Consider the following 27,219-nt stretch of genomic DNA (forward strand, 5'->3'; position numbering starts at 1 on the left):
AAATACTGCATGATCTTACTTCACATGTGGAATCTTAAAAAGTCAAACTCATAGAAACAGAAAACAGATTGTTGCCTAGCAGGGTCTGGGGTGAGGGGGAAATGGGGAGTTGTTCAGTGGATATGAAGTTAATTACACAAGAAGAATAAGTTCTAGAGATCTGTTGTACAACATAGTGCCTACAGTTAACAATATGGTATTGTGCACTTAAAAATTTAAGAGGGTAGGGCTTCCCTGGTGGCACAGTGGTTAAGAATCCGCCTGCCAATGCAGGAGACATGGGTTTGAGCCCTGGCCCAGGAAGATCCCACATGCTGCGGAGCAACTAAGCCCGTGCGCCACAACTACTGAGTCTGAGCTCTAAAGCCCAAGAGACACAACTACTGAGCCTGTGTGCCGCAACTACTGAAGCCCACGCGCCTAGAGCCCGTGCTCCACAGCAAGAGAAGCCACCGCAATGAGAAGCCCGCGCACCGCAACGAAGAGTAGCCCCCGCTCACCACAACTAGAGAAAGCCCGCACACAGCAACAAAGACCCAATGCAGCCAAAAATAAATAAATAAATATTTTAAAATGTAAGAGGGTAGATCTCATGTTAAGCATTCTTAACACACAAACACAACAAGCAAAGGGACATAAGAAAAATTTTGGAGGTGACAGATATGTTTATAACCTTGATTGTGGTAATGGGATAATGGGTGTATGCATATGTCTGAACTCATCAAAGTATATACATTAAATATGTACAGTTTTCTGTATATCAATTATAACTCATTAAAGCTATAAAAATATTAATTTTTGAACTTCTATTTACGATTAGGTAGACACTGTGAGGTAAATACTACTGACTAGACTGCCAATACTGTTACAGTTTCTGTGCTATGACATATTTTGATTGGTGGTCCCTCCTAAATAGCTATCATTCTTCATTCCCACATGATACAAAATACCCATAAGCCAAAGAACTGACCTTTAGGCATTTCAAAAGAAACACACTAAAAAATTCTAAGATATTATTACAGAAGCAAAAATGCATTACTTATGTTACCGATTACCTGGAGAACAAAAAAAAGGTTGAGGTGTTGGCTATTGTGTTCAGAGAACAGTGGTGTACTTCATTCCACCAAATCACCCAGGTAGAGAGAAACTGAAGCAGAGAGTGGAACCAGTAGGTCACGGTTAGCCATGACCACAAGACCCTATTGATAAAGGCTGCCGACCTCAGCAGGGTATTTTCTCGATGCTGAGATGGGACACTGTAGTCTTTTCTAACAGAACGAGTAAGGTGCTCATCATTCCAGAAACTACTTCTTCGGCTGTCGGTTAATTCTTCAGAGTGTGCCTGATCAAGTGCTAACAGCTGAGCTTCACGTGTCCTGCAATTTCTTTCTCAATTTAACTTTGATCTAAGTTCTAGTCTGCAAATGAGAAATGCAAGTAAGAATGAGGGTTGATTTATTTTAAGTAAATTTATCATTAAATATCAATGTGTATAATTTCAAACATTTATAAATATTGCAATCTATAGAAAATTAATGTAATCTTAAAATTATTTGAACAATGATTTTCACAACTATTTACATTAACTCAACCTACCTTTGTAGAAACGTAATTATGTTTAAAAGTATCCTTGCCACAAAGTAATAATTTCATAGTACCTTTCTACAATATTTACGTCACTAAAGTGGCAGCTGCGTCAATAAAACCCAGCAGACTCACTGATTTAGAAACAGCGTAATCAGAACTGCAAATGAAAGCTACATTAATTCCAAACAAAACAAAACCTTTTATATTAATATATAAATATTTTCCCATTTTCATCACTGACTGAAGAAAATAATTAGAAGGCAGTATCTTCTTGTTGGTAGTAAAACAAATTAATTTTAAGATATTTTAAAATTGACATTAAGAAGCTAGATTAGGTTACGTTTTTACAACACATAACATTAAATTTTTTGAGAAATTCTTGGTTGTCGGTGGGGGGCAGAAAGAAATTCTTGGTTTTACTAGAAGCCATTTCTATCAATAAAACCTTTTTTTTTCAGTTGTAATATGACAATAAGCAGAGATAGCTATCTGTTATCTCAAATAGAAATTTTAATTGCTTATCAGCAATTGATAACATACTTGGAGAGAAAGAGATTCTTGGCTTTTTTTTCTACTTAAGTGTTTTAACCTTTTTTGACATCCTCTCAAAACATACTAAATATGTGTAAAATTACGTCAAAGGAAAAATAACTTTATATGAACTAGTGCTTGTATTTGAAAACAATATTTGCTGTAGTATTCCACAGTTTTTTCTCTTTTCTTTTTTAGCATATAAAAGTATGGTATAAGAAATTATAGTCACAATAAAGTACATTTTCTTTTATTGACATAGAACATATACTTAAATTTTAAATGTTGGCTCTTTAAGAAAAAGTTTCTCCTGGTAAATAATATGCATAACCATTGCCCAAAAATGTATACAGCTGTTTTCTCCAAAATATTTATACACATAGAGGTCCACTTAAGACCAGCCCCATTATAACCTACCGAATACAGTGTGCTCTTAATTTATAAATGGGCTACCCTCAGTATATAAAATATAAAGGCATGTATGTTACACATACAAAGTAAGAAATATAAAAAGGAGAGACAAAAAGAAAAAAAAGAAAGTGTTCTTCCCTATAAGATCCAGACAGAAATTCAGTGTAATTAGTGAGAACACGTACTCTTTTTATAAATGGGCTACCCTTGGTATATAAAATATATAGGCATGTATGTTAGACATACAAAGTAAAAAAATATATAAAAAGGAGAGATGAAAGAAAAAAAAAAGGAAAGTGTCCTTCCCTATAAGATCCAGAGAGCAATTCAGTGTAATTAGTGAGACCACGTTAAATACAATATATGAAGAATTTTCAGTTTTGGCAACTACTTTTCAGCGAAATACCTAAGCAATGAGGGTACTAAATTTCCATTTTAAGAATTTAGTAGAGGCTTCCATTTAAACATTCAGTGAAGATGCTGTGGTCTCCCTAATATGCAGAAAAGAGGACTTTGGGGAGGGGGGTCTGTTAAAAAGAAGCAAACAAAAGGTCACAAATTTTTAGCCCATTAGTAACAGCCCCTTAATCAAGCATGTGTCGTTCAGGAATCAAATCCTGGCCCATCAGAGTTTGAATATATGTGATAAAAGATTCCAATGGACAGGATCTGAATTATTCCTAGATCTTAGAGGGAATGAGGCAGGAAATGATGGCAAAGGAGCGGGTCAGCCCCAAAGGTCCAATCTTAACTACCGATGTTAAAAAACACACCAAATGTTTCTATAGCATTCTTTCTGCTGCATTTACTTTATTTCAAGCCACAGGTCTACTTGGAGGGTCATGCAGCTAGTGGCTTATAAATAAAATCAGAGTCTATGAGTAGTGTCATCACATTAAGAGACAGAATCACTGGATTCTCTCGGTAGGTAAAGAGCTCGCATCTTTGGAATCCATGAGTTGGTAGTATTTATGGCATACCTAAAATGGGGGACAAAAATCATATATGTCAATAATAAAATACATGCAATTCAGGAGTTAAAACAATGAGGACAATTCAATAATTTATTGAGCTAGAAATTCCATATGATTCTTAAATATTGCTTCACAGGTAAAAATGCAACAAATACAACTGATCCAATTCCGAAATTAGTAAATAAACACTATTGCTAACTGTTTACCAAGGCAAGCCATCCCAATTCTTCTCAAATCTCAGCATATGTTACCAAGAGAGATCCTGAAGATGGCAATCATATCTATTTTGGAAGCCTAGGAATTTGGACACTTACTGTATCCTTTAGCTTAGACATATGCTACATATCCTAATTTTCATAGACCAAGCCTTTTCATTCTGTACTGGTATCAAAGGGGAAACAGAAGGTGAAAAAAAAAAATCAATGAAAACATTCAGCTGCAATGTTATTTTCTTTCCTTTTCCAGACCATCATTATGCAGCCAAAAAAACTCACGGTAAAGGAAAAAAATAGAACTTTTCCTCAAACAGCATATTTTAAAAAAATTAATTTAAACTACAGTTCTTCTGGGGAATATTTGGACTGTTCCACCAAACATTCCCAAGAAGCAGAAAGAAAATAAGCATCTGCTAATTCTGTATAGATTTATGTATACAGAAGCCCTTTGTAAGGTATAGAGCACTAATACCGACATAAGGTATGATTATTATGGAAGTAGAAGATTTGAACAAATTTATCAGGAACGTGAAGAATACAGAAAAAGGCAATCTAATTTTAAATTCTCATGCAAGTAACCCAAGTTTTATCATTAATTAAAAGATAATTTAATGTTCTGCTAATGTAAATAATTTTCATCCCATTTCTGCTGATGTAAACAACTTTTCATTCCATATTTATATATAGCACTTTGGTGATGATGTCAAGCTGATTAACGCTTGTCAGATTTCTATAAACAGATATTCTCCCATATTAATAAAAAATTTTATATTTTACACCCAGGTAATCTTCTAATTAATTAAGAAAAATAATTTAACTCTTTCCTTAATTACAAAGATTGTTAAAATGTTTCACTTTCTTGGCAACATATGAAATACGTCATTTCCATTTAGGCCATTAATTTGAAGAAAAACTGAGAGCTATCATCAGCAACATCTTCCAAAAATGATTATTATATTTAAATTAATACAGGTTATGCAATGTGTTTTATAAAATACGGAGCAATTTTACTCTTATAAGAATATTCAGAAGTTAATATGCAAAATAATAATTCAGTTTGAATTTCTTTTTTTTTTTCAGTTTGAATTTCGACCCCAATTTATTTCAATAATAACTTTTTAAAAAACTTCATTTCACCAAATGTATTCTTTTAACTAAAATAAAAGTGATGATAAATTTTCCCTAGCTGTAGAGTTTTACAGAAACTCTGCTAACATACTCTGGCTGAAATTCTTACCAGAATTGAAATATTAAGACTTGTGTAGCAGATTTTCATTAAGTATGAAAAACAACTTATGTACATTTGAAAGCCAATTTAATTGATTTCAAATACTATAAATTTCATCTATCACTCTGAATGTCCTTTCATTTAAACATTGACAGTAGTACTTTCACTTGTGCTTATTGTTGCAGCTGACAGCAGAATGTAGCCCCCTCAGAGAAAATCATCATCTACTAAAAAGAGAATAAAAGCAGAGTCACAGTCCTTAATTCTGACTGCCCCCAAAGATCAATTGGTCTAACTAATTAGACCTTTAATAGATTTTCCAGGTTCCTAAGAATAGGAAGAAGGAAAAACACCAAAAACTTTCTGCTGAGTCATACACAAATACATTAATGCTAACTAATACAATTGTCTAATGTAAAGAGGAACTGACCTGAGAGGTACCTTGCTCCGATTAACATTACCATGCTACTCACTATAAAAAAGCCCAAGGGTAGACTACAGAAGATACTAGGGTCACCTGTGGTCATCCAAGTAGGAGGGAATTCCAGTCAAGCAAACCGAAAGAGAGACACATAATTACAATATTGGTGTTAAGAATCACACGATAGCAAAAAAAGTTATAAAAATAGCATATTCATAAAAGCTAGCAAAGAGTTCTTACTTCAAATCAAAACCAGAATCAATATTCAAGGCTTATGACAGTCAACAAACAATACAGATAGCATGCCACAAGTAGCCAAGAACATAGAACATACAGACCAACATAAACCTTCCACTGGCAAAGCCAAAGCTGATGGAGAACTTTTTGGGAGGCTGTTGATTTTAGCTTTCTTGATTCTTCCCCAAAAGATACTAAATGAGCAATCCAATTCCCCTCAAATTCAAATTATAGATCCTTTGGCTATCAGAGAAGAGTTATATTCGTCTATTAAAAATGAATTTCAAACCCTACTGGTTTCATTTTCTTTTTTAAATAGACTTGGTGTATAAGGAAATGCACCTGAATATTCATGTTAGTATAATTAAAAAACCAAACTGTATTAATCTACATTTTAAAATATTGCCTGAGAACACGATTGTTTTGATATTTTCCAACCTGAATTCTCTTGGAAACCCTTCCTTTAAAGAATAGATAGATAGATACTCTTCTTGAATATAAAAATTATATATCTAGAATATTTAACACTCTTTGAAAAAATATTTTGGTGGGTTTGGAGTACAGAGCCAAGAAGTCATCATTTATGATAAGCTCTCTCCAAAAAATATCAAACCCCCAATCACTTCTACAACATTTTAAACATATTGAATGTATGTTAAAAATTCTTTACACTCCATTCAAATATAGTTACAAACAAGAAAATAAATATTAATGCTTCAAAACTGGCAAAACGCTTTGGAAATTAAGCTAACATAATATTCTTCCCATAAATTAAACCTATTTAAAGAGGATAAGAGACCAGGTAGCAATTCCAATATCCTTTCAAGATCATCAAAGTAAGATTCTGTCTGTACTGCTATTATCAGATAGCTTATTGATAAATCATACCGTTATATAGCTTATATTGCTTAAGGAATACAATCAGCATTTCACTAATTGAATATTATTAGCCTGTTTATTATACAGTTTAGAGACTCTCAAAATATTATACATGAGTGCTTTTCACAAATCTACTCAAAAAGTTTTTCAAACTTTGCCTTAAATCCACTGCAGCCTAACTGAAACAAAAACAAAGTTTGAAAAATCGAAAGCTCTCAAAAAATCAAATTACTTTATCATCAATGCTGATGGCAGAAACAATAGAATCATGTAATTTTCTTTTATCAACTTTTTCTTGGCATTTTAAATTCACTGACAGGTAAGGTAAGCGAACAGAGAGAAAAGGATCAATTGGTCTTGTAAGAACTTTGCAATTAAAATTAAGTCTTCAACTGCAAGTAAGGAGAAGAACGTGTGGCATTGACGTGGAGGCAGCTAGGGCAGTGGAGTGCGGGAACACAGGTAGGATTGTGCCATCTTATTTTATTTGGCCATGCCGCGTGGCATATGGGATCTTAGTTCCCCGACCAGGGATTGAAACCGGGCCCCTTGCATTGGAAGTACGTAGTCTTAACCACTGGACCATCAGGGAAGTCCCTGTGCCGTTAAAAAAAAATCTAACTTGTCAAAGAAAACATATAACTCATTTTCATTAGCCATTAATTAAGGGCAACCAGAAAATAAATGGAGTGCATGTCTGTTATATCTTTCAAAGCAACTAGCACTGTGCTACAAAAATACCTATGATTGAGAAGTTTAGCTATAAAGGGTCTCAAAACTGCAAACAGTCTTAGCAAGAAAGCCTTTGCCACTATCTTAGAAAGAAAGGTGAGTCTCAGAACAAAAGATTTAAAGAAAACGGATATTAAGCTTAAAGCTTATTTAGGAGAATAAACAAAAGCTTCAAGTAGGAACACCCAGGACTGAAAATACAGATCACAGTAATCTGTGGTACTAGATGATCCCAGAAGCTTCTCCTAAAAGCCAGATACATTAAAAGTGGTTCTATACTCCCTTTGGGGTTGGAAGGCAGGCCATATTTCATTTATATTCTCTTCTCCATTAAACTATACGCTTCAATATATTATTGGCCATTGTTTCATTCACTATGTTTGAAATCTTGCATTTAGCAAAGAATTAAAATATTATGTCATATTAAAGGCATGTTTAAGGCTGTTTCTACATTAAAGGCAGCTCAGGGCTGTTTATAATTAAATAGTTTACTTGAGGCAATACCTTCCCACCTAAGAGGTTGAAAAAAAAATAGTCCTCTATTTTTTGCCAAGAGCATTTGCCAATATGACATTTCTAATTTACTATGTTTGGTACTTTTCTTCCTCTGATTCAAATGAGTTCTCATAACATACACTCACTAAGGGCTTGGAAGCAGTCTAGGAAGTAGTGAAATATATTCTGAAATTAATACAGCTTTCGGTTGGTTCAGGTCATGAAGACAGCCCCCCAGAAAGGCAAAGTCAGACACTAAGAAGAAGAAGAAAAAAAAAAAGTCTAGTTGATTTTTTTTTTCATTAAGAAGAAACTAGAAATAATTTTACTTCTAGAAAACTAAGTTATCAATTGAAGTACCAGGAATAAACTAATAAGGAAAGATATGGCAGGACAGAGTTAAGTATGTATACCAACATGATAATTTACATTTTATGTTTAGAACTTTAAAGTGTTTTCAAAACATTAGAAACTATAACTTACAATAACGCTTTTCTTCAGAGCAGCCTTGCTACGTATAAATGGCCAGATACTTAAAGAAGCGATTTAACATACTAGGGCAAAGTGGCAATAGTAATAAAAACATTTTTACCACTTTCTGAAGACTGAGTTGTAACCCAACCCATTGACTTCATCACAGCTTTCTTCCACGTAGAATAACGAATTTCACTTTCTAGACATAGAAGGTAGGAAAACCACACATAAGAAAGGCAGTTTACTGAGATGTTCTAAGTACCACACTTATGTTCACTCAGCGTTCTTTTTTTTTTTTTTTGCTGCGCCGTGCAGCATGTGGGATCCGACCAGGGATCGAACCTGTGCCCCCTGCGTTTGAAGCATGGAGTCTTAACCACTGGATGCCAGGGAAGTCCCTCATTCAGCATTCTTGACAAATTGTTACACATATTAAACTGATGTTTGTTACACTGTATTAAGCTGACATGGAGTTTTACCAGGACTCAGACTCCGGAGAGTACCATTGCTAGTGACTACCGGTGACTGGGAGAGAAGCTTGCTTGGAAGTTGGAGGGAAATTCAGCCTGGTCTGCACGATGAAGGGAGATGGGGAAACAGGCTACCTGCTAAGACCAGGCCATTCACAAGCAAGTGGTGATGAATTAGAAAGGGGAATCCTACTTGACCTACTTTCTCTTTTTGGGAGGGTGGAGGAGCTTGGGATATCATACAAAATCCACTTTGACGTTATTTTATACATAGGTTTTTAAAAAGGTTTAAAACCAAATTCAGTATTTAAAACCTTATTTACATACACAGCTTTGAAAAAAGGTTTAAAACCAAATTCAGTATTTAAAACCTTATTTTCATACACAAATTTAATACAGGTATTGGTCAGAGCTTGTGGCTTAGCTTTGTTTATTACGACAGTAAGTCAAATATTTAATGCTCATTTATTTAAATTGTTGCTGCTTTTGTCAGGCTAGCCCTGCTGTGTTTAAAAGTTATCAGAATATCGCTTACCCCACATAATCCTGTCCTAAAACTGGCCACTGGCACCAAAGATGATCCGATGCAGACATGAGGAGTCGGTGGCCGATATATCTCCCTTGTCACTGTCAGGAAAGGCTACACTAACAAGCTAGAACTGATAGTGTGGCAGTGTTACCCTCCTACATGAAAGGACTGTAAACACTAGAAGTGAATGGTAAAAAAGTGATTATAGAAGTTTGGTTTTTTTTAAATAGGGAACCATTCCTCTCATTCACATTCATTCAGTGTATCCAAATATGCTTAGTAGCCAAACCTGAAACAGTAGCATCTGCTATCTTATTTACTTTCTCAACTTATGAATAAACAGAAAAGCAAACTCTCTCTCACTTTTCACAGTATACCAATCTTCAATCTTTACAAGTACCCTCACCAAAAAGGAACTACTGTATAGCACAGGGAACTAGGCTCAATATTTTATAATAACCTGTAAGGGAAAAGAATCTGAAAAAAAATAGATATATATGTATGTATAACTGAATCACTTTGCTGTACATCTGAAACTAACACAACATTGTAAATCAACTATACTTCAATTTAAAAAAACAAGTACCCTCAGCGTTGATCTGAGGTTCAAACCGCTCCATTGTGACAGCTGACAAGTCCTCAGGTTCCAGACTCCAAACGCCAACCCCTTCCGCAGCCCCTGCTGCCATGGCAGCTCCCAGAGCAGTTGTTTCGGGCATTGAGGGCTTCACTGAGGGGAGAGAGCTACGTCAGTATCTTTGCAGTTACATATGCCTAAAAAAACCAGTTCTTCGAAGAAACATTAGTCTTGGAGTTTAAAGGAATGAAGGCTTACTAACCTACTGGGATATACAGAATGTCTGCTTGTAGCTGCATCAGAATTTTGTTGTTGGTCATTCCTCCGTCTACCTGCAAATGGCTAAGAGGAATTCCACAGTCGCGGTTCATGGCGTCCAAAATCTTAAATAAACCAATGCAATGAACATAATTAAAGTACTCCATAGTAACATCTCTGAAAATAGCCATCTTCTACTCAAAAATACTCAAAAGCTCCCCAAAGCCTGTAGAATAAAAATTTAGATTTCTTAGGCTGGTCTTCTAGGCCCTCCTTGATCTGGTTACAACCAACCTTTTCTCTCACCACACCTCTGCACTCACCCCTATATCCAGTCAAGCCAAACAATTCTATTTTGCACCCTGATTTCCTGCCATGGTGCCTATGTTTGTGCAACTATCCCCTTTGCCTAATATGCACCGCTCAGCATCCCCTCAACTGTAAAATGCCCAGCGCCTGGCAGCTAACAGGAACTTAGAAAGTAATGACAGCTGGGAAAAGAACCAAAACTTGCAGTTATTACATTAATGTTTAGGCAGGCTTAATTTTTGATTAAATATTTAGTAAGCTTATAAGTTGTAATAAATTTCTGGCATTAATATATAATTTGTTTAGGAATAATAAAGGTGGATTAAGTACAAGAAAAGGGCTCATATTTATTACCTCTCGAGTTTGGAAACAAACAGCTTCTAATGCAGCGAAAGCAATATGGCATTTATTGGTGAACTGAGTGAGCCCACAGATGATCCTAAAAATACAAAGATTTTTATGATTAGAGTGGAATAAATGAGTCATCAACTGGAAATGTCCTAAATATGGAAAGACTGAATTTGGTAGGTAGAAATGTACGGTGGGGGGGGGGGGGAATGGACATAAAAAAAAACAAAACTGGACATAAACATTAAGTAGCTTGGAAAGTCCTTATAGTCTACAATGCTGCATCCACATACGAAAAAGTTCAAGATCTATCCGGATAGATGACAATAACATAAAACCAAATCAATATTTATCTAGATGATGTCCCTTTGAGACATAACTTGCAGGTACCTTGAAGATAAAAGATAATAACACTAACATGAATATGAATATGGCAGGGGCTTATTTGTCAGATGATTTATAACTTCTTGGAGGTTTTTTTTTGGCCATGCCACGTGGCATGCAGGATCTTAGCTCCGCAACCAGGGATTGAACCCGTGCTCCCTGCAGTGGAAGCTCGGAGCCATAACCACCAGACCACCAGGGAATTCCCAACTTCTTGGAGTTTAAAGGTTCTGAAATTATACTTGCCAAGTGTAAAAGGTTTCCTCAATACTTTAAAATCGTTTGAAAATAGAAAACTATTAACTAATAAGTTATTAGCTAATATAGTAAATAAATCAAGACCGACAAAAGCATACCTTATTTTCAATTCTTACCCTCTTGCACTGGGCTCCCAATAAGGTGCATATAGTCCTGAAAATGCTGGGACGAAATAGCAGCCATAAGAAGTACCTACTTCTTTAGCAAGTTTTTCTAACGTTAAAAACAAACAAACAAAAATCACTCTACTATATGCTACTTATTTTAGTCAATAAACACACACGTTTAAAAAATTAGGACAGAGCTTTTGGTTTCCTATTATTTAGTACAGCAAAATGTTCCTAATTACAGCAGAATGTCAGGAGCAACAAAAGCAAATTTCTCCACATTGAATACCACCCCCCCAGTAAAATGTAACCCAGCCCAAGAAATAAAGGAACTGGATTAGTTTCGTTAAGGTATTTTAGCTTATTTCCACTATTTTTAAGGTTGCTGACTAGCAGATGAAGAAGTGGCCTTCAGTGGGTCCCTAATCAGAAATGTGTTCCTGATTGTCTCACCTTCAGGCGAAATTAAAGTAGATGGTTCAAAATAATTATCCATTGTCTGAAAATAGCCATATTAATACTTAAATTACAGGTACTGGAGTTTTAATTCTCACTCTAATAAGACTTAAAGCTTTTTCTCATCAGATAAATTTAACTGCAGGTTCTGGCCATCTTTGGTGTTCACTTTTACACTTGGGTGATTTTTATGCCCTACCGTGCCAGTTTATTAATAACCACCACTAATTATGTCAATTTGTCGTTTTATAAATCTTCACAAAATAATCTTTTATGTGTAAATCAAACTCATAATAGGGATTCATATAGTTTAATGTCACATACGGGGCAAAGCACATGTATTAACAGATTGCAAGGGTAAAATATTTAAAATTCTTATTATTTAGACTCTAGCCCTTTGTTAGAACATACTCACCAATTTCCTCAGAGGTCTTTATAATTCCAAGATTGTCCCTTAGCCAGCGAATAACAGCACCGGCTATAGCTACAGAACCCTATGGGAATAAAGGAATCCGAGAGAGAATATAAGTTATCACAATAAAAAGTTTTTATTGAGCATATTCTCTGTGTATGACACTACCAGATGGATAAAATTCAAAAATTTCAACATTGGGACTTCTACAAATATCATAAACTAGGTCTTTTACTACAAACATTGTTTATCTAGGGCATTACAGAAGTTTTTAATGAGACAGAGAAGAGAGTCCTCCGGTACACCCTTGGACCTGTGCCCGTAGGTGGACATCAATGTCTTGAGCAATTTGCTTCTTATACAATTGTTCTATCTGTTGCTAAACTACTGAGGTATATTATCACCCAGAGTACATTCCCATCTTATCCACAAAGTTATTGGGAAAGGCCACCCTGAGAGTTTTTTCAAGCCCATTTCCCATAGCTAACATTATATTAAAACTAGCAACCACAAAAAAAAGTTAGCAAAGAAGCTAACTACAAAGTAATGATTCTTTCCAACAAAATCACCAAGAGATGGGGCTTGGAGTCAGATGAACTGGTTTGAGTCTGAGCTCTAGTTCTTAACTGCTATGTGATCTTAGGCAAATTAGTTAGGCTTTCTGAGACTCCATTTATTCACCTATATAATGGTGGTGACTATAACAACAGTTACCTAAAGAAATTACGATGAGGCTCAATACAGGAAGTATACAGGAGTACACAGGAAGGTTCTTACTGAATGTAAATATTAGCTTCTTTAATTCTTTAAGTGTTAAAAAAGTATCAGCCAAATTCCACTGACTGATGTATGGGTAAATAAAATGTAGTATATCCCCACAGTGGAAAATTATTTGGCCATGAAAAGACAAGAAATTCTCCTACGCGGGCCTCTCACTGTTGTGGCCTCTCCCGTTGTGGAGCACAGGCTCCGGACGCGCAGGCTCAGCGGCCATGGCTCACGGGCCCAGCCGCTCCGTGGCATGTGGGATCTTCCCAGACCGGGGCACGAACCCGTGTCCCCTACATCGGCAGGCGGACTTTCAACCACTGCGCCACCAGGGAAGCCCTGGATGAATCTTGAAAACATTATGCTAAGTGAAAGACCATATATTGTATGACTCCATTTATATGAAATGTCCAGAAAAAGCAAATCCATGGAGACAAAGAGTTGTTTCGTGCTTGCTTAGGGTTGAGGTGATGCAGTTATTCTTTGGGGTGATAAAAATGTTCTAAAGTTAGACTGTGGTGATGGCTGCACAAATTTGTGAATATACTAAAGAACACTGAATTACACACCTTAAAAGAGTGAATCATGTGCTATGGGAATTACATCTCAATAAAGATGTTTATAAAAAGATTCTGGGGGCAAAAGAAGTATCAGCGCAAACCATTAGGAATTCCAAAAAAAAAAAGTTTTTTGGTTCTGATGTTTCATTCATATAGATTATTTTTTTTCCTTCTTTTTTTCTTCATATGCATTATTAATGTAAATTACTTCCACAGAGTCACCCCAAACCAAAACATCAGGTAATATTAAGTGTAGGAAGCAGAATGTTTTTTATATGTCGCCTGCCTCCCTGTCCCCAATTAAATTGATTGAATTACAAATGGTTACCCTTTCTTGCCATCAGTTTTCAGGATGTAAACAAACTAGATGCTGAATATGTTGATACAGCCTATCATTCATAGCTGCTATGAGAACAGGTCACTATATGCTACTGCATAGCTGGCAAAACATTGCAGTTGCTCTTTTTATACAGTGAATTTTCAGCTATAAAAATTATTTGAGGAACAGATTTGACATCCCTGTGCAAATATAACCAGACTTTAAAAATGGGACAAAGACAATTCAGTAAACACCTGACAAGGGACTCTAACCCAGTGTTTCTCCCGCCCCAAAAAAGAAAGTTCTTAATACACTTCCTAGTTTTGATATATTACATATTTAGGTACAGAGTGGGACCATCAAGGAGAACTAAGTAAATTGTTTGCTTTTGGAGACAATAGTTCAACTCTCACACATCCTTTGGGAGCGAACAATTCAGAGAGAGTAGCTGCCAAAGGCTAGAAAATATATAAGATTTTCTAGAACAGTGCTGTTTAACAGAAATATAATGTGAGCCACACATGTAATTTAAATTTTCTAGTTACCATATTTAAAAAGGTTAGATTAATCGTAATATATTTTGCTTAACCCAATATATTAAAAATATTATCATTGCAACATGTAATCAATATAAAACTCGAGATCTTTTATTTGTGTATATTTCACTAAGTCTTTGGTATCAGTATATCGTTTATGCTTACGGCACATCTCAATTTGGACTAGCCACATTTCAAGTGCTCAGTAGTCACGTGTGGCTAGTGGCTACCATATCGGACAGCACAGTTCTAGATCTAAATGGAAAAACAGATGTTCTATACTCTCACAAAGACACTGGTCCTACATGGCATCTAACCACGAAATGTGTATATTTCCAATAGTTTTAGGTGAGTAAGTAATGAATTTTAAAAAGCCACTGAGCTAGAAGTCTAGTGGAGTGGTCTTGCAGCTACCAGCTAGTGGAACTTTATATTTTGGGAAGTCAAATGCCGATGTACCTCATTTCCACTGAAAAGTGCAGGATGTTTACATGCTCAATTTTTTTTGAGAGGAAGCAACGTGGTTGCAGTAAAAGGAAAATCAAGGTTTTCATTAAAGGTAACTGGTTGAGGACCAGAGGGCATTATTTTACATTAAAACAATAGAAAAAAAATACAAAGCCACTGTCAAGGCTCCAGAAGAAAATTATTCTAAATTTGGTCATCAGGAGTACACAGGAGTGTTTTGCTACTGAACGAAGAAGTAGGTTCAATATAAAAAAAACTTATCTGAAAGAAGTATATAATTTTGGTACAGGATATAATACTTGGTATAGCTTTTTAAAAATTAATAAAAATAAGAGAAATCTCCAAATTCACAAAAGATGTAGTCTTCTGAATCCAGAGGCAGGAGATAAAGTGGAAGATGGTATAATGCTTTGAAGATGGGCAGAAAAAAAGAGTACAGGAATGGAAACCTAAAATGATAGATAGAAGGTGACTGTCTACTTGCTATCAAATAAGTTACTGTCAATTATATCATAAATATAAACATTCAATACTTCAGCTCATCAACTATAAATATGAATCAACCCTTATTCTAAGTCACGATCCACTGGGAAAGCTGCACACAAACCTAATAGTGGTTCTCTAAGAAAAACATAATAGAAATGAGAGGGTAAAAAGAAGTTCTATGATAACCGCACAAGAGAAATAAATTACTCAAAAACTAGACACATAGCCACATAGTGAAAGGCTAAGGAACAGGCTATGCAAAGATTAGATTAAAAATAATCAAGTAGATCTGATGTAATGTCATAGCAGGCAAACATACTTTCCCTCAAAAGCTCCTTGACATGAATGCCACTGCCATGAACAGTATCTGTATAAAGTAGATATTTCAGGATGCAGGATGTATCTTACAATGCAGTTATGGTTAAAATCAGTAAATGTGGCGCTTCCCTGGTGGCACAGTGGTTGAGAGTCTGCCTGCCGATGCAGGGGACACGGGTTCGTGCCCCGGTCCGGGAGGATCCCACATGCCACGGACTGGCTGGGCCCGTGCGCCGTGGCCGCTGAGCCTGCGCGTCCGGAGCCTGTGCTCCGCAACGGGAGAGGCCACAACAGTGAGACGCCCACGTACCACAAAAAAAAAAAAAATAAGATTATCCTGAAATTCCTTAAAATCAACCATTAGGCACAGTAAACATAGTTTTGTGTATGCTACAGTAATATGTAACACTACATATATAACTTATATTGTACTTAACTTCTGCATGATTACAAATGCAAAATCTAACTCTATAGCATTTTTATTTGCAAAGAAAAGAGAACAGGAGCACAGAGTTGAATTGGGGAAGCATTTATGAAATGTAATCTGTATCATTAATACTTTGATAACCAGTTAGGGAATTAAAATTAAAAGCACTTATTGCTCAGAAAGTACACTTTCCAAGAAAGTACCTTAGAAAAGTCCATAAACAATGTTTTTAGGCCCCCATGATCCTCGCCTCCTGCTGTTCATGGCCTTCCATGATCCTCTCCCTTTGAGTGAGGTGGGACTATGACTTGCTTCTAACCAACAGGATATGTCAAAGGTGATGGGACGTATGTGATGATGTGCATATGATTACATTGCATAAGATTATCACACCTGTTTTCTGGACTCTCTCCCTCCCTTGCTGGTGTTAAGTCCTCACATGGGAAGGAACTTCAGGCGGCCTCTAGGAGCTAAGGGCAGCCTCTGGCTGACTGCTAGCAAGAAACTGAAACCCCCAGTCCTACAAACACAAGGAACTAAATCTGGCCAATAATCTGAGTGAACCTGGAAGCAGATGGAGCCTCAGATGAGACTGTAGCCTCAGCCTACACCTTGACTGCAGCCTGGTGAGACCCTGAGCAGAGGATCCAGCTAAGCTTTGCCTGGACTCCTGACCCATGGAAACTATAAGATAATAAATGGGTAAGGTTTTAAGCCGCTTACATCAGTGGTAATATTGTTACGCAGCAACAGTTAACTAATATATGAGACTTATACCTGAAATGGAATACCTGGCTGAAGAGGGATGAAAAACTCCAAAAACAAAAATTTAACACTATAATCACAAGTCATACCAAAGAGAGGAGAAAAAGGACATTCAAAGAAAACAATGGGGGGATATAAGGAATCCTCTTTGAAGCTCATGTTTAAATAGACAAAAATGGCATAACATAGGATTTGGTATATAAACAATATTTATTAAGTGTCTGCTATGTGCCAGCCTCTGGGATAGAGTGGTGAACAAGACAGATAAATATTCTGACCTCAGGGAACTTATATCCTAGTGACAGAATACAGAACATGGAAGTCTCAAATCCAAAGTAAGCTCACGTTCATAATCAGATTAAAGGCCCCCAAAAGAATTTTGTTTCGTGAAATAACATTTAGAAAAAGATGAACAAGGAAGGGAAAAGCACAGCTTGGGGAAGACGTGCACAGATGGCAGAGGGAAGGCAGAACTACTCGTTCTATTTTGGTAATCCTTGGTCTATTTTGCTTCAGTATCTTCCAACACTAAGAAAAATTTCCAACTATTAAGAGTGGTACAGGGCTTCCCTGGTGGCACAGTGGTTAAGAATCCGCCTGCCAATGCAGGGGACACGGGTTTGAGCCCTGGTCTGGGAAGATTCCACATGCCACGGAGCAACTAAGCCCGTGTGCCACAACTACTGTAGCCCTCCCACGGGCCTAGTGCCCATGCTCCGCAACAAGAGAAGCCACCGCAATGAGAAGCCCGTGTACCGCAACGAAGAGTAGTCCCCGCTTGCCGCAACTAGAGAAAGCCCGCATGCAACAACGAAGACCCAACGCAGCCATAAATAAATAAATGTTTATTTAAAAAAAAGAGTGGGACAAATTTTAGCAGTTTAATATGAGTTTAAAGTCTCAAAACAACTGAAGCATCAGGTGTCCCAATTCCTTTTTACTAACAATGAAATAAGGACCCAGAGATGTTAATATTCTTGGTGATAAAAAAAGAGGTAAACATCCCTATCAACAGAGATGGATGAGTTTGCACTTTAAAAATCACCTGTCCTGGGGCTTCCCTGGTGGCGCAGTGGTTAAAAATCCACCTGCCAATGCAGGGGACACGGGTTTGAGGCCTGGTCCGGGAAGATCCCACATGCCTGCTGTGGAGCAACTAAGCCCATGAGCCACAACTACTGAGCCCGCGAGCCACAACTACTGAAGCCCACATGCAGCAACAAAGACCCAACGCAGCCATAAATAAATAAATAAATAAATAAATAAACTACATTGTTAAAAAAAAAAAATCACCTCTGTCCCTAACAGAGGATAACACGCAAAACATAAAAAGAGAAAACCAAAACAACACACACTAACTCAGACAGAGAATAGCATCAATGTGGACAGAAACAGAAATGCACGGCTAAGCAGGATTTGAGGCCACAGGCATGATGGATTGCGAGTCATTTTTCTGTGTGTGTCAGGGAGCAGGAGTGGTGGCCGGAGCTGACTCCTGCAGAGGAAAGGGATTCGAAGTGCTTGGTGTAAGATCAGGAAGACTGTCAGTGTCTGAAGCCAGGGGCTAGGTAGTGCTTTCCTGCTTGTGTAGGGGTACTGGAAAACAAGCAATTGTCTACGTGCTGACTAGGGCTATTGGCTTAATGGAAAATGAGTCTGGAAGGGAAAATTCCAAAATACATGAAGAAATCTATTATTAAAACATCAGCCATGGTGTTGGGAAAATAAAAAAGCTCCATGCAAGGGAATCAAACTGGACTACTTTCTCACACCATATATAAAAATAAACTCCAAATAGATTAAAAACTTAAATGCAAGACCTGGAACCATAAAACTCTTAGAAGAAAACACAGGCAGTATGCTCTCTGACCTTGGGTCTTAGCAATATTTTTTTGGATCTGTCTCCTCAGGCAAGGGAAACAAAATTGAAAATAAACTAAAAAGCTTTTGCACAGTGAAGGAAGGTATCAACAAAACGAAAAGGTAGCCCACTGAATGGGAGAAGATATTTGCAAATGATATATCTCATAAGGGGTTAATATACAAAATATACAAAGAACTCAAATAACTGAACATCAAATACAAACAAACAATTTGATTAAAAAATTGACAGAGGACCTGAGTAGACATTTTTCCAAAGAAGACATATAGATAGTCAATAAACACATGAAAAGGCGCTCAATATCACTAATCAACAGGGAAATGCAAATCATAACCACAGTGAGCTAGATACCTGCTAAAATGGCTATTATCAAAAATACTACAAACAACAAGTGTTGGCGAGGGTGTGGAGAAAAGGGAACTCTTGGACACTGTTGGTGGGAATGTTAAGTTGGTGCAGCCACTGTGGAGAACAGTGTGGAGGTCCCTCAAAAAATCAAAAGTAGAGCTACCATACAATACAGCAAATCCACTTCTGGGTATTTCTCCAAAGAAAACAAAAACACTAGTTACAAAAGATATATGCACCCCTATGTTCATTGCATCACTATTTACAATAGCCAAGATATGAAAGCAACCTAAGCGTCTATTAATAGATGGATAAAATGGATAACTTTATAATATATATAAAATGGAATATTATGACATCTTGCCATTTGTGAAAATATGGATGGACTTGGAGGGTATTGTGCTAAGTGAAATCTAAAAAATAAAACAAATGAATAAACATAACGAAACGGAAATAGACTCATAGGAACAGAGAACAAAATGCTGGTTGCCAGGGGGTTAGGGGGTAGCAGAATGAGTGAAATAGATGAGGGAGATTAAGAGGTACAAACTTCCAGTTATAAAATAAACAATTCATGGGGATGTAATACACAGCATTGGGAATATAGTCAATAATACTGTAATAATTTTGTATGGTGACAGATGCTAACTAGACTTACTGTGGTGATCATTTTGTAATGTACAAAAATACTGAGTCACTATGTTACACACCTAAAACTAATGTAATATTGTAAGTCAATTATACTTCTATTAAAAATTGATTAAATTAAAAATATATATATACTTTGTATATATACTATATAAATTAGACATTACAGCATATCATATGCTAGCTTGCAAGCATCACTTCTAATGAAAATGTATGGAAGGGGAAAAAATGCCATCAGTCAACAAAACATAACATCTGGAATAGAATTCATTCCAATCCAGTGGTTAGGACTCTGCGCTTCTACCGCAGGGAGCACGGGTTCAATCACTGGTTGGGGAACTAAGACACTGTGTGTCCGCAGCACCGCCAAAAAGAGAAAAAAACAACAACAAAACAAAACAGTAACAACAAAAAAACCACAAAGAGGTAGATTAAGGTATGATTTCCATGAAAAAAAAACCCCATGAATTACAAATCAAAAGAAAAGAGAAATAAAATCAGGTGGACATGAAAAATAACCAGTTAAAGATTGTAGAAATGAAATTACTGAGTGAGATTATAAAATGTAATAGATGAGATAAACTGTAGAATAGACAGAAAATAGGCAAAGTAGTGTTCCCATATACTGCTGGTGGTATTTACACATGGTAATGAAAAAGAATGGGACAATAGTTATATTTAACAACACAGATGAATCTCCCAAATAAAATGTTGAGTGAAAGAGGCCACATCAGAGATTGCATACTGTATTACTCAGTCTCTCTCTTATATTTTTAATATATAAAGTATTAACAACATGCAAAACTAACTTCCGTGTTTAGGGTTACACATTTAAGCGTTAGAATTGTAAAGAAAAGTAAGAAAGTGATCATAATAAAAGTCAGGGCAGGGTTAACTTAGGGGAAAGGGAAGAGGATGTAATTGGGAGGGGCACATAGAAGGTTCCTGGTAGTTTTCTGACCTGGGTGAGGTTACATGGGTCTTCTTTTTATAATAATTTGTTAAGCTGTACATGGATGTTTTATGCATTCTTTTCTATACATGTGTTACATTTCACAATTAAAACATTTTTGTTTTGTTTGTCTTAAAGAGAGAATTTGGAAATGTAAGGTAGATACTGAGAAACTCACCAGGGATGCAGCACAGAGAAACAAAGAGATTAAAAATATATAAAAGGGCAGTTAAGAGACATGGAGGGTGGGTTGGAAGGTTCCAATATCCGTACAATAGCAATTCCAGAAGAGGATGGAGGTAATGGTAGAGAAGCAATATTTGAAGAGATAATTGTTGAGAATGTTCCAGAACTGAAGACAGACTTGTATCCAAGTACCTAACAGAATAAGTAAAAATAAATCCAAACTCAGGCACATCATAGTAAAACTATGGGACATCAATGATAAGGATATAACGTTTAAAACTTCCAGATTACCTATCTACAAAGGAACCACTTTTAAATCAGAACAGCGAAGGTCTCATCAGCATCAAAAAATGGCCAGAAGGGATGCAGATAAAGCAACTGACTTTTATATCCACCCCAGAGAGAGAGCAAAATAAAGACAAACCTAAAAAAGAATAGGCTCACCGCACCAGACTCTATGAACTGTGAAAGGCTATCCCTCAGCAAGAAAAAACTGGGGGTGGGGGGACGATATAAAAGGTATGGGACCAAGGAAACGATACTGGACACAGAAATTGACAAAATATGTCAATTGATATGATTTATGATTGACTGAACAGAAAACAGTATGAATTATTGAATGTTTAAGAAAAGGGGGAAATGAAAATTTCATACTCAATAACATGCTTATGGATGGAGGTGGCAAGGGTAAAGCATTCAAGGTCCTCATCATGGTTGGGTGGTTATTAAAAATACTAAACAATTATAAGCACTCTTAGAAAAATATATAGTTATTATTTTGAAGGTACTAGCAAAAAACCCCAAAACAACAACAAAAAATGAGAAATGCGCTATGTTGCTTCCAGATCAGCAGAGGGAGAATGAAAGAAGACTAAAAACTAAGAGGGGTAGTTATAGTTTCAGTTTTCAAAAAGGGTAGAAAGTTACTTTTTGAATACCTCAGATTGCCAAGCCTAAGAACAATCTGTCAAATGAAAGAAATGGGTATTAAATATCTGCTTTGTAAGCACTTTAACCCCAAAAGGAAGCAGTGTGACCAGGTGGAATTTGCATGAATTCACTGAGAAAAAGTTTTACCCACCTAACTTTATTCTCTGCACTCTTTTTTGATTTTCTTAATTTTACAAAATGTTTGTTAACTGAAGAGAATTCGGAAAAGAAAAAAGATTCTACCTATTGTTGTTAATATACTAGTGTGTGTGTGTTGTGATCAAGTTGCTAGGTTAGTAGAAGGGTGTGACATATGGGAGATGCAGTGAAAAGAACACTGGACTTGGTAGACTGGAGCCCTGAATACTCAGATTTACAAGGAAGGAGATGGCACAGTGGAGCGGCCTAGGCATCTAGACTTTGATGCCCAATAACCAGGATTTGCATCGACGATTGGCTACTTACTAGCTGTCAAGCTACCTTGGCCAAATGACTCCAATTTCACTTGTCTTCTTCATGTATAAAACAAGGGGATAGCAGGGTGTAGCAAAGCCTGTTGTCATCTAATCTATTGCCCCTCTCTGCTTTAAAATTCTATGAAACTAAAAAAAAAAAAATGACATGAATCAAAATGAAGTCATATGGGGCTTCCCTGGTGGCGCAGTGGTTGAGAGTCCGCCTGCCAATGCAGGGGACACGGGTTCGTGCCCCGGTCCGGGAAGATCCCACATACCGCGGAGAGGCTGGGCCCGTGAGGCATGGCCGCTGAGCCTGCGCGTCCGGAGCCTGTGCTCCGCAACGGGAGAGGCCACAAAAGGGAGAGGCCCGCATACCACACACACACACAAAAAAACCCCCCAAAAAACCAAAAAAACAAAATCATAAAGCTTATGTATTAAGTCTCCAGATGAGACAAAACTGGAAGAGGAACAGTGGGAAGAGTGAAAAAGCATTCAGACAGTGTCAGAACAGGCTGAAATTACTATCCTGAAATTTAACAGGAAGAAACAAAGACCTCAATTTAGATTAACAAAAGATCGTCTGTGCAAATACAAAATGGCATCGACTTGGCCTGATAATAATTCATTTGAAAAAGAGCGAGATATTTTAATATATGCTCCTGGAGCCAGTGATATGATGGGGTTATTAGACTAAATTAATGAACGCTCAGGCTAGAGTAGCAGAAACAGTGTTTACGGTCACGGAGGCACAAATCCCACACTGGGAATACCTCATTTTATTGTGCTTCACAGGTACTGTGTTTTTTACAAATTGAAGGTTTGTGGTAACCCTGCACAGAGCAAGTCTATTGGTGCCATTTTTCTAACAGCATTTGCTCACTTTGTGTTCCTGTGGCACATTTTGGTAATTCTCGCATTTTTTCAAACTTTTATTATTATAGTTGTTTAAGGTGATCTGAGACCAGTGATTTTTGGTGTTGCTATTGTAATTGTTTTGGGGTGCCATGAACTGTGCCTATATAAGACGGCGAACTGAATGATAAATGTGTGTGTTCTGGGCTTCCCTGGTGGCGCAGTGGTTGAGAGTCCGCCTGCCGATGCAGGGGACTTGGGTTCGTGCCCCGGTCCGGGAAGATCCCACATGCCGCGGAGTGGCTGGGCCCGTGAGCCATGGCCGCTAAGCCTGTGCGTCCGGAGCCTGTGCTCCGCAACGGGAGAGGCCATAGCAGTGAGAGGCCCGCGTACCGCTAAAAAAAAAAAAACAAAAAAAACAAAAAAAGTGTGTGTTCTGACTGCTCCACCAAGTGGCCGTTCCCCATCTCTCTCCCTCTCCTCAGGTCTCCCTATTCCCTGAGACAGAACAATAACGAAATCAGGCCAATTAATAACCCTGCAATGGCCTCTAAGTGTTCAAGTGAAAGGAAAAGTCACATGTCTCTCACTTTAACTCAAAAGCTAGAGAGAAATAATTAAACTTAGTGAGGAAGGAACATCTAAAGCTGAGATAGGCTGAAAGCTAGGCTTCTTGCCCCAAATGGTTAGCGAAGTTGTGAATGCAAAGGAAAAGTTCCTGAAGTAAATTAAAAGTGCTACTCCAGTGGACACACAAATGATAAAGAAGTGAAATAGCCTTGTTGCTGATATGGAGAAAGTCTGAGTGGTCTGGATAGAAGATCAAACCAGCTACAACATTCCCTTAAGCCAAAGCCTAATCCAGAGCAAGGCCCTAACTCTCTTTAATTCTATGAAGGCTGAGAGACGTTAGGAAGCTTCAGAAAAAAATGTTTGGAACTAACAGAGGTTGGTTCATGAAGTTTAAGGAAGGAAACTGTCTCTGTAACATAAAAGTACAAGGTAAAGCAGCAAGTGCTGATGTAGAGGCCACAGGAAGTAATTCAGAAGATCTAGCTAAGACACCTTCATTAATGAAGGGGGCCACACTAAACAACACATTTTCAGTGTAGATGAAACAGCCTTATACTGGAAGAAGATATATCTGAAACTTCCATAGCTAGAGAAGATAAGTCAATGCCTGGCTTCAGAGCTTCAGAGGACAGGCTGACTCTCTTGTTAGGGGCTAACGCAACTGGTGACTTTAAGTTGAAGCCAATGCTCATTTACCATTCTGAAAGTCCTAGGGCCCTTAAGAATTATGCTAAATCTACTCTGCCTGTGCTCTATACATGGAACAAGAAAGCCTGGATGACAGCACATCTGTTCACAACATGATTTACTGAATATTTAAAACCCTCTGTGGAGACCTAATGCTCAGAAGAGGATTCCCTCCAAAATATGACCACTCATTGACAATGCACCTGGTCACACAAGAGCTCTGATGGAGACATACAATGAGACTCGTGTTGCTTTCCTGCCTGCTAATGCAACATACATTCTGTAGCCCGTAGATCAAGGAGTAATTTTGAATTTCAAGTCTTATTGTTTAAGAAATACATCTTATATGGCTAGAGCTGCCATAGATAGTGATTCCTTTGATGGGTCTATTCTGGGCAAAGTACACTGAAAACCTAGTAGAAAGGATTCACCACTCTAGATGCCATTAAGAACATTTGTGATTCATCGGAAGAGGTCAAAATTACAAAATTAACGGGAGTTTAGAAGAAGTTCATTCCAACCCTCATGGATGACTTTGAGAGGTTCAACACTATTTCTAGGAAGTAACTAGAAATAGCAAGAGAACTAGAATTGGAAGTGGAGCCTAAAGATGTGACTGGGGACTTCCCTGATGGCACAGTGGCTGAGAATTCCCCTGCCAGTGCAGGGGACACGGGTTTGATCTCTGGTCCGGGAAGATCCCACATGCCACGGAGCAACTAAGCCCATGCACCACAACTACTGAGCCCATGCACCACAACTACTGAGCCCGTGCACCGCAACTACTGAGCCCGTGTGCCACAACTACTGAGCCCGTGTGCCACAACTACTGAAGCCCGCGCGCCTAGAGCCCGTGCTCTGCAACAAGAGAAGCTACCGCCATGAGAAGCCCGTGCACCACAACAAAGAGTAGCCCCCTACTCGCTGCAACCAGAGAAAGCCTGCGTGCAGTGACGAAGACCCAAGGCAGCCAAAAATAAATAAATAAATGATAAAAATAAAGATGTGACTGAATTGTTGCAATGTCATTATAAAATTGTAACAGATGAGGAGTTGCTTCTCATTCTTACAGACAACACTGTGGTTTTCATTAGCTTTGAATGTTTGTCACATTATCTATACTGAATGAAATGTACTTACTTCTAACGCATAATACACTGGTTTGTCTCTGCCCAGTTTGTAAGCCACTGTGGTCAGAAGGCCATGTTCAGAAAATACACACTGTAGGAAAGAGAAAAAGATTCCATTAGTCAGGAAAACAAAAAGATAGCATTAGAATATTTTTAAAGCAAAAATGATCTAGTTACAACATAATTCAATAAATATAACAATCTAGAAAATAGATCTTAAAAGTCAAAATTACCAGTATTAAGAACAGTACACTTAAACAGTATACAAATTTATCCCTCGTTCCAAATTAGATTTGCATTAAGAATCTGACAAGGTCCTACTGTAGATATCCCACTAACACAATTAAAAACACACATGTAAAATTCAAAGAACCTAAAATGGTTCTTACAAGAACCATTCACATGTAGTGATTTTCATCATTTTTACTGAGCTCTAAATTAAACCCTGATAAAAATTAAATAAAAGCTCCTGACTCAAAAGTAACTTAATAGCAAATTATGCTCAAGTATTATTTATATGAAGTTAAAGAAGACTTTCACTAATCTTTTAATTTGAAAAAAACCAACCTTACGGCCTGTATTACATAGTAAGAAACAGCCTGTTCCATACCTATAGTTGGGGGAAGAATGAACAGTAGGACAATTTTATTAAAAGTAAATGATGAAACATTAATACTACAAAACTAACATTTAACTTAGAACAATAAAAGTAATTTATATTAAAGTTTTAGAAAAGTTCTAAAACCTAACAAACATCACAAACTCTTTGAAATAATGTTTTAAAGAACAGTCTAGAAGAAAATGTACTTAGTGCAATCCTAGTGGAAAAATGCAAGTATAGTATTTGGCACTTAGCCATAGCCCAGGGCCATGTTTATAAAATAGCACTGAGTTACAATAAATCCTAAATTCTGTCACACTTACATTGCTACTAATCCCCATGGAGTGAAGCATCATGACTAACAGGCATTCAGCAATGGGGCGGGCCAGCCTAGCTCCATCATTAGCACAGTCATAAACTTCTGGCATGCAGAGGGGGTAGGTCCAGGGTACAGGAAAGTGTAGGTGGACTTTGGGAAAATGAGGGGCCCAGAGGGAAAAGCTATTGCTGGTCTACTTTCCCTATTCTCTGCGCAGGACAGGGCATTCTACTAACACTGGTGGGAGAGTCATAGCCAGCACGTAACACAGCTGCCATGGAAGAACTGAATTTATTTTGTGACAGCCTTATCAGCAAAACCTTCGGACTCTGCAACAAATCTGTTGCTTGGACATGAGTGAGTGGTTTTGACTTGTGCCAGGCAGATAAGCAGCCCAAACTGATATCAGTAAGGGTCACATGGCGACAGTTTTCAAATCAGTTGGCTGTGACTGTCATCCTTGGCTCTCCACAGCTGTCCTGCCCTGTTTGGGATTCCCTCCCCACGGGCCTTGTGGGGCAAATAGAAAGCCAGGGCAATTTTTTCTGATAAACATTTTTCCAGGCACCACTGTTGTGAATGAGAATTAGCCCAAGACCGTCTATCTCTTCTGCCCGATTGTCGGCCTGCATGGGATTCATGAATATCTAAGTTTTCAAAGACACCAGTCAAATGACACTAGGTATGGGTAATAATATATTTACGAATTCA

General features: G+C 37.4%; 1 protein-coding gene across 8 annotated transcripts in view; it reads right to left on the reverse strand.

Moving 5' to 3' along the window:
* Positions 1–2,352: 2,352 nt before the first annotated feature.
* Positions 2,353–27,219, reverse strand: part of GK (glycerol kinase) — a 73,894-nt gene continuing 49,027 nt past the window's right edge. For 5 of the 8 annotated variants that reach the window (XM_024742825.1, XM_024742823.1, XM_024742828.1 and 2 more), the window contains 10 exons: positions 26,156–26,198; positions 25,599–25,679; positions 12,296–12,374; positions 11,434–11,530; positions 10,682–10,766; positions 10,023–10,143; positions 9,770–9,913; positions 8,303–8,383; positions 5,377–5,463; positions 2,353–3,509 (listed from right to left, as the gene is read on the reverse strand). In XM_024742825.1, coding sequence (XP_024598593.1) covers positions 3,499–3,509; positions 5,377–5,463; positions 8,303–8,383; positions 9,770–9,913; positions 10,023–10,143; positions 10,682–10,766; positions 11,434–11,530; positions 12,296–12,374; positions 25,599–25,679; positions 26,156–26,198 — 829 coding nt within the window. In that variant the 3' untranslated portion in view covers positions 2,353–3,498. The remainder of the gene's footprint in view (positions 3,510–5,376; positions 5,464–8,302; positions 8,384–9,769; positions 9,914–10,022; positions 10,144–10,681; positions 10,767–11,433; positions 11,531–12,295; positions 12,375–25,598; positions 25,680–26,155; positions 26,199–27,219) is intronic. The other 3 variants (XM_024742829.1, XM_024742826.1, XM_024742824.1) reach the window with 1 other exon arrangement.

Source organism: Neophocaena asiaeorientalis, unplaced genomic scaffold (assembly GCF_003031525.2).
Source record: "Neophocaena asiaeorientalis asiaeorientalis breed wild unplaced genomic scaffold, Neophocaena_asiaeorientalis_V1.1 scaffold993, whole genome shotgun sequence".
NCBI lineage: Eukaryota > Metazoa > Chordata > Mammalia > Artiodactyla > Phocoenidae > Neophocaena > Neophocaena asiaeorientalis.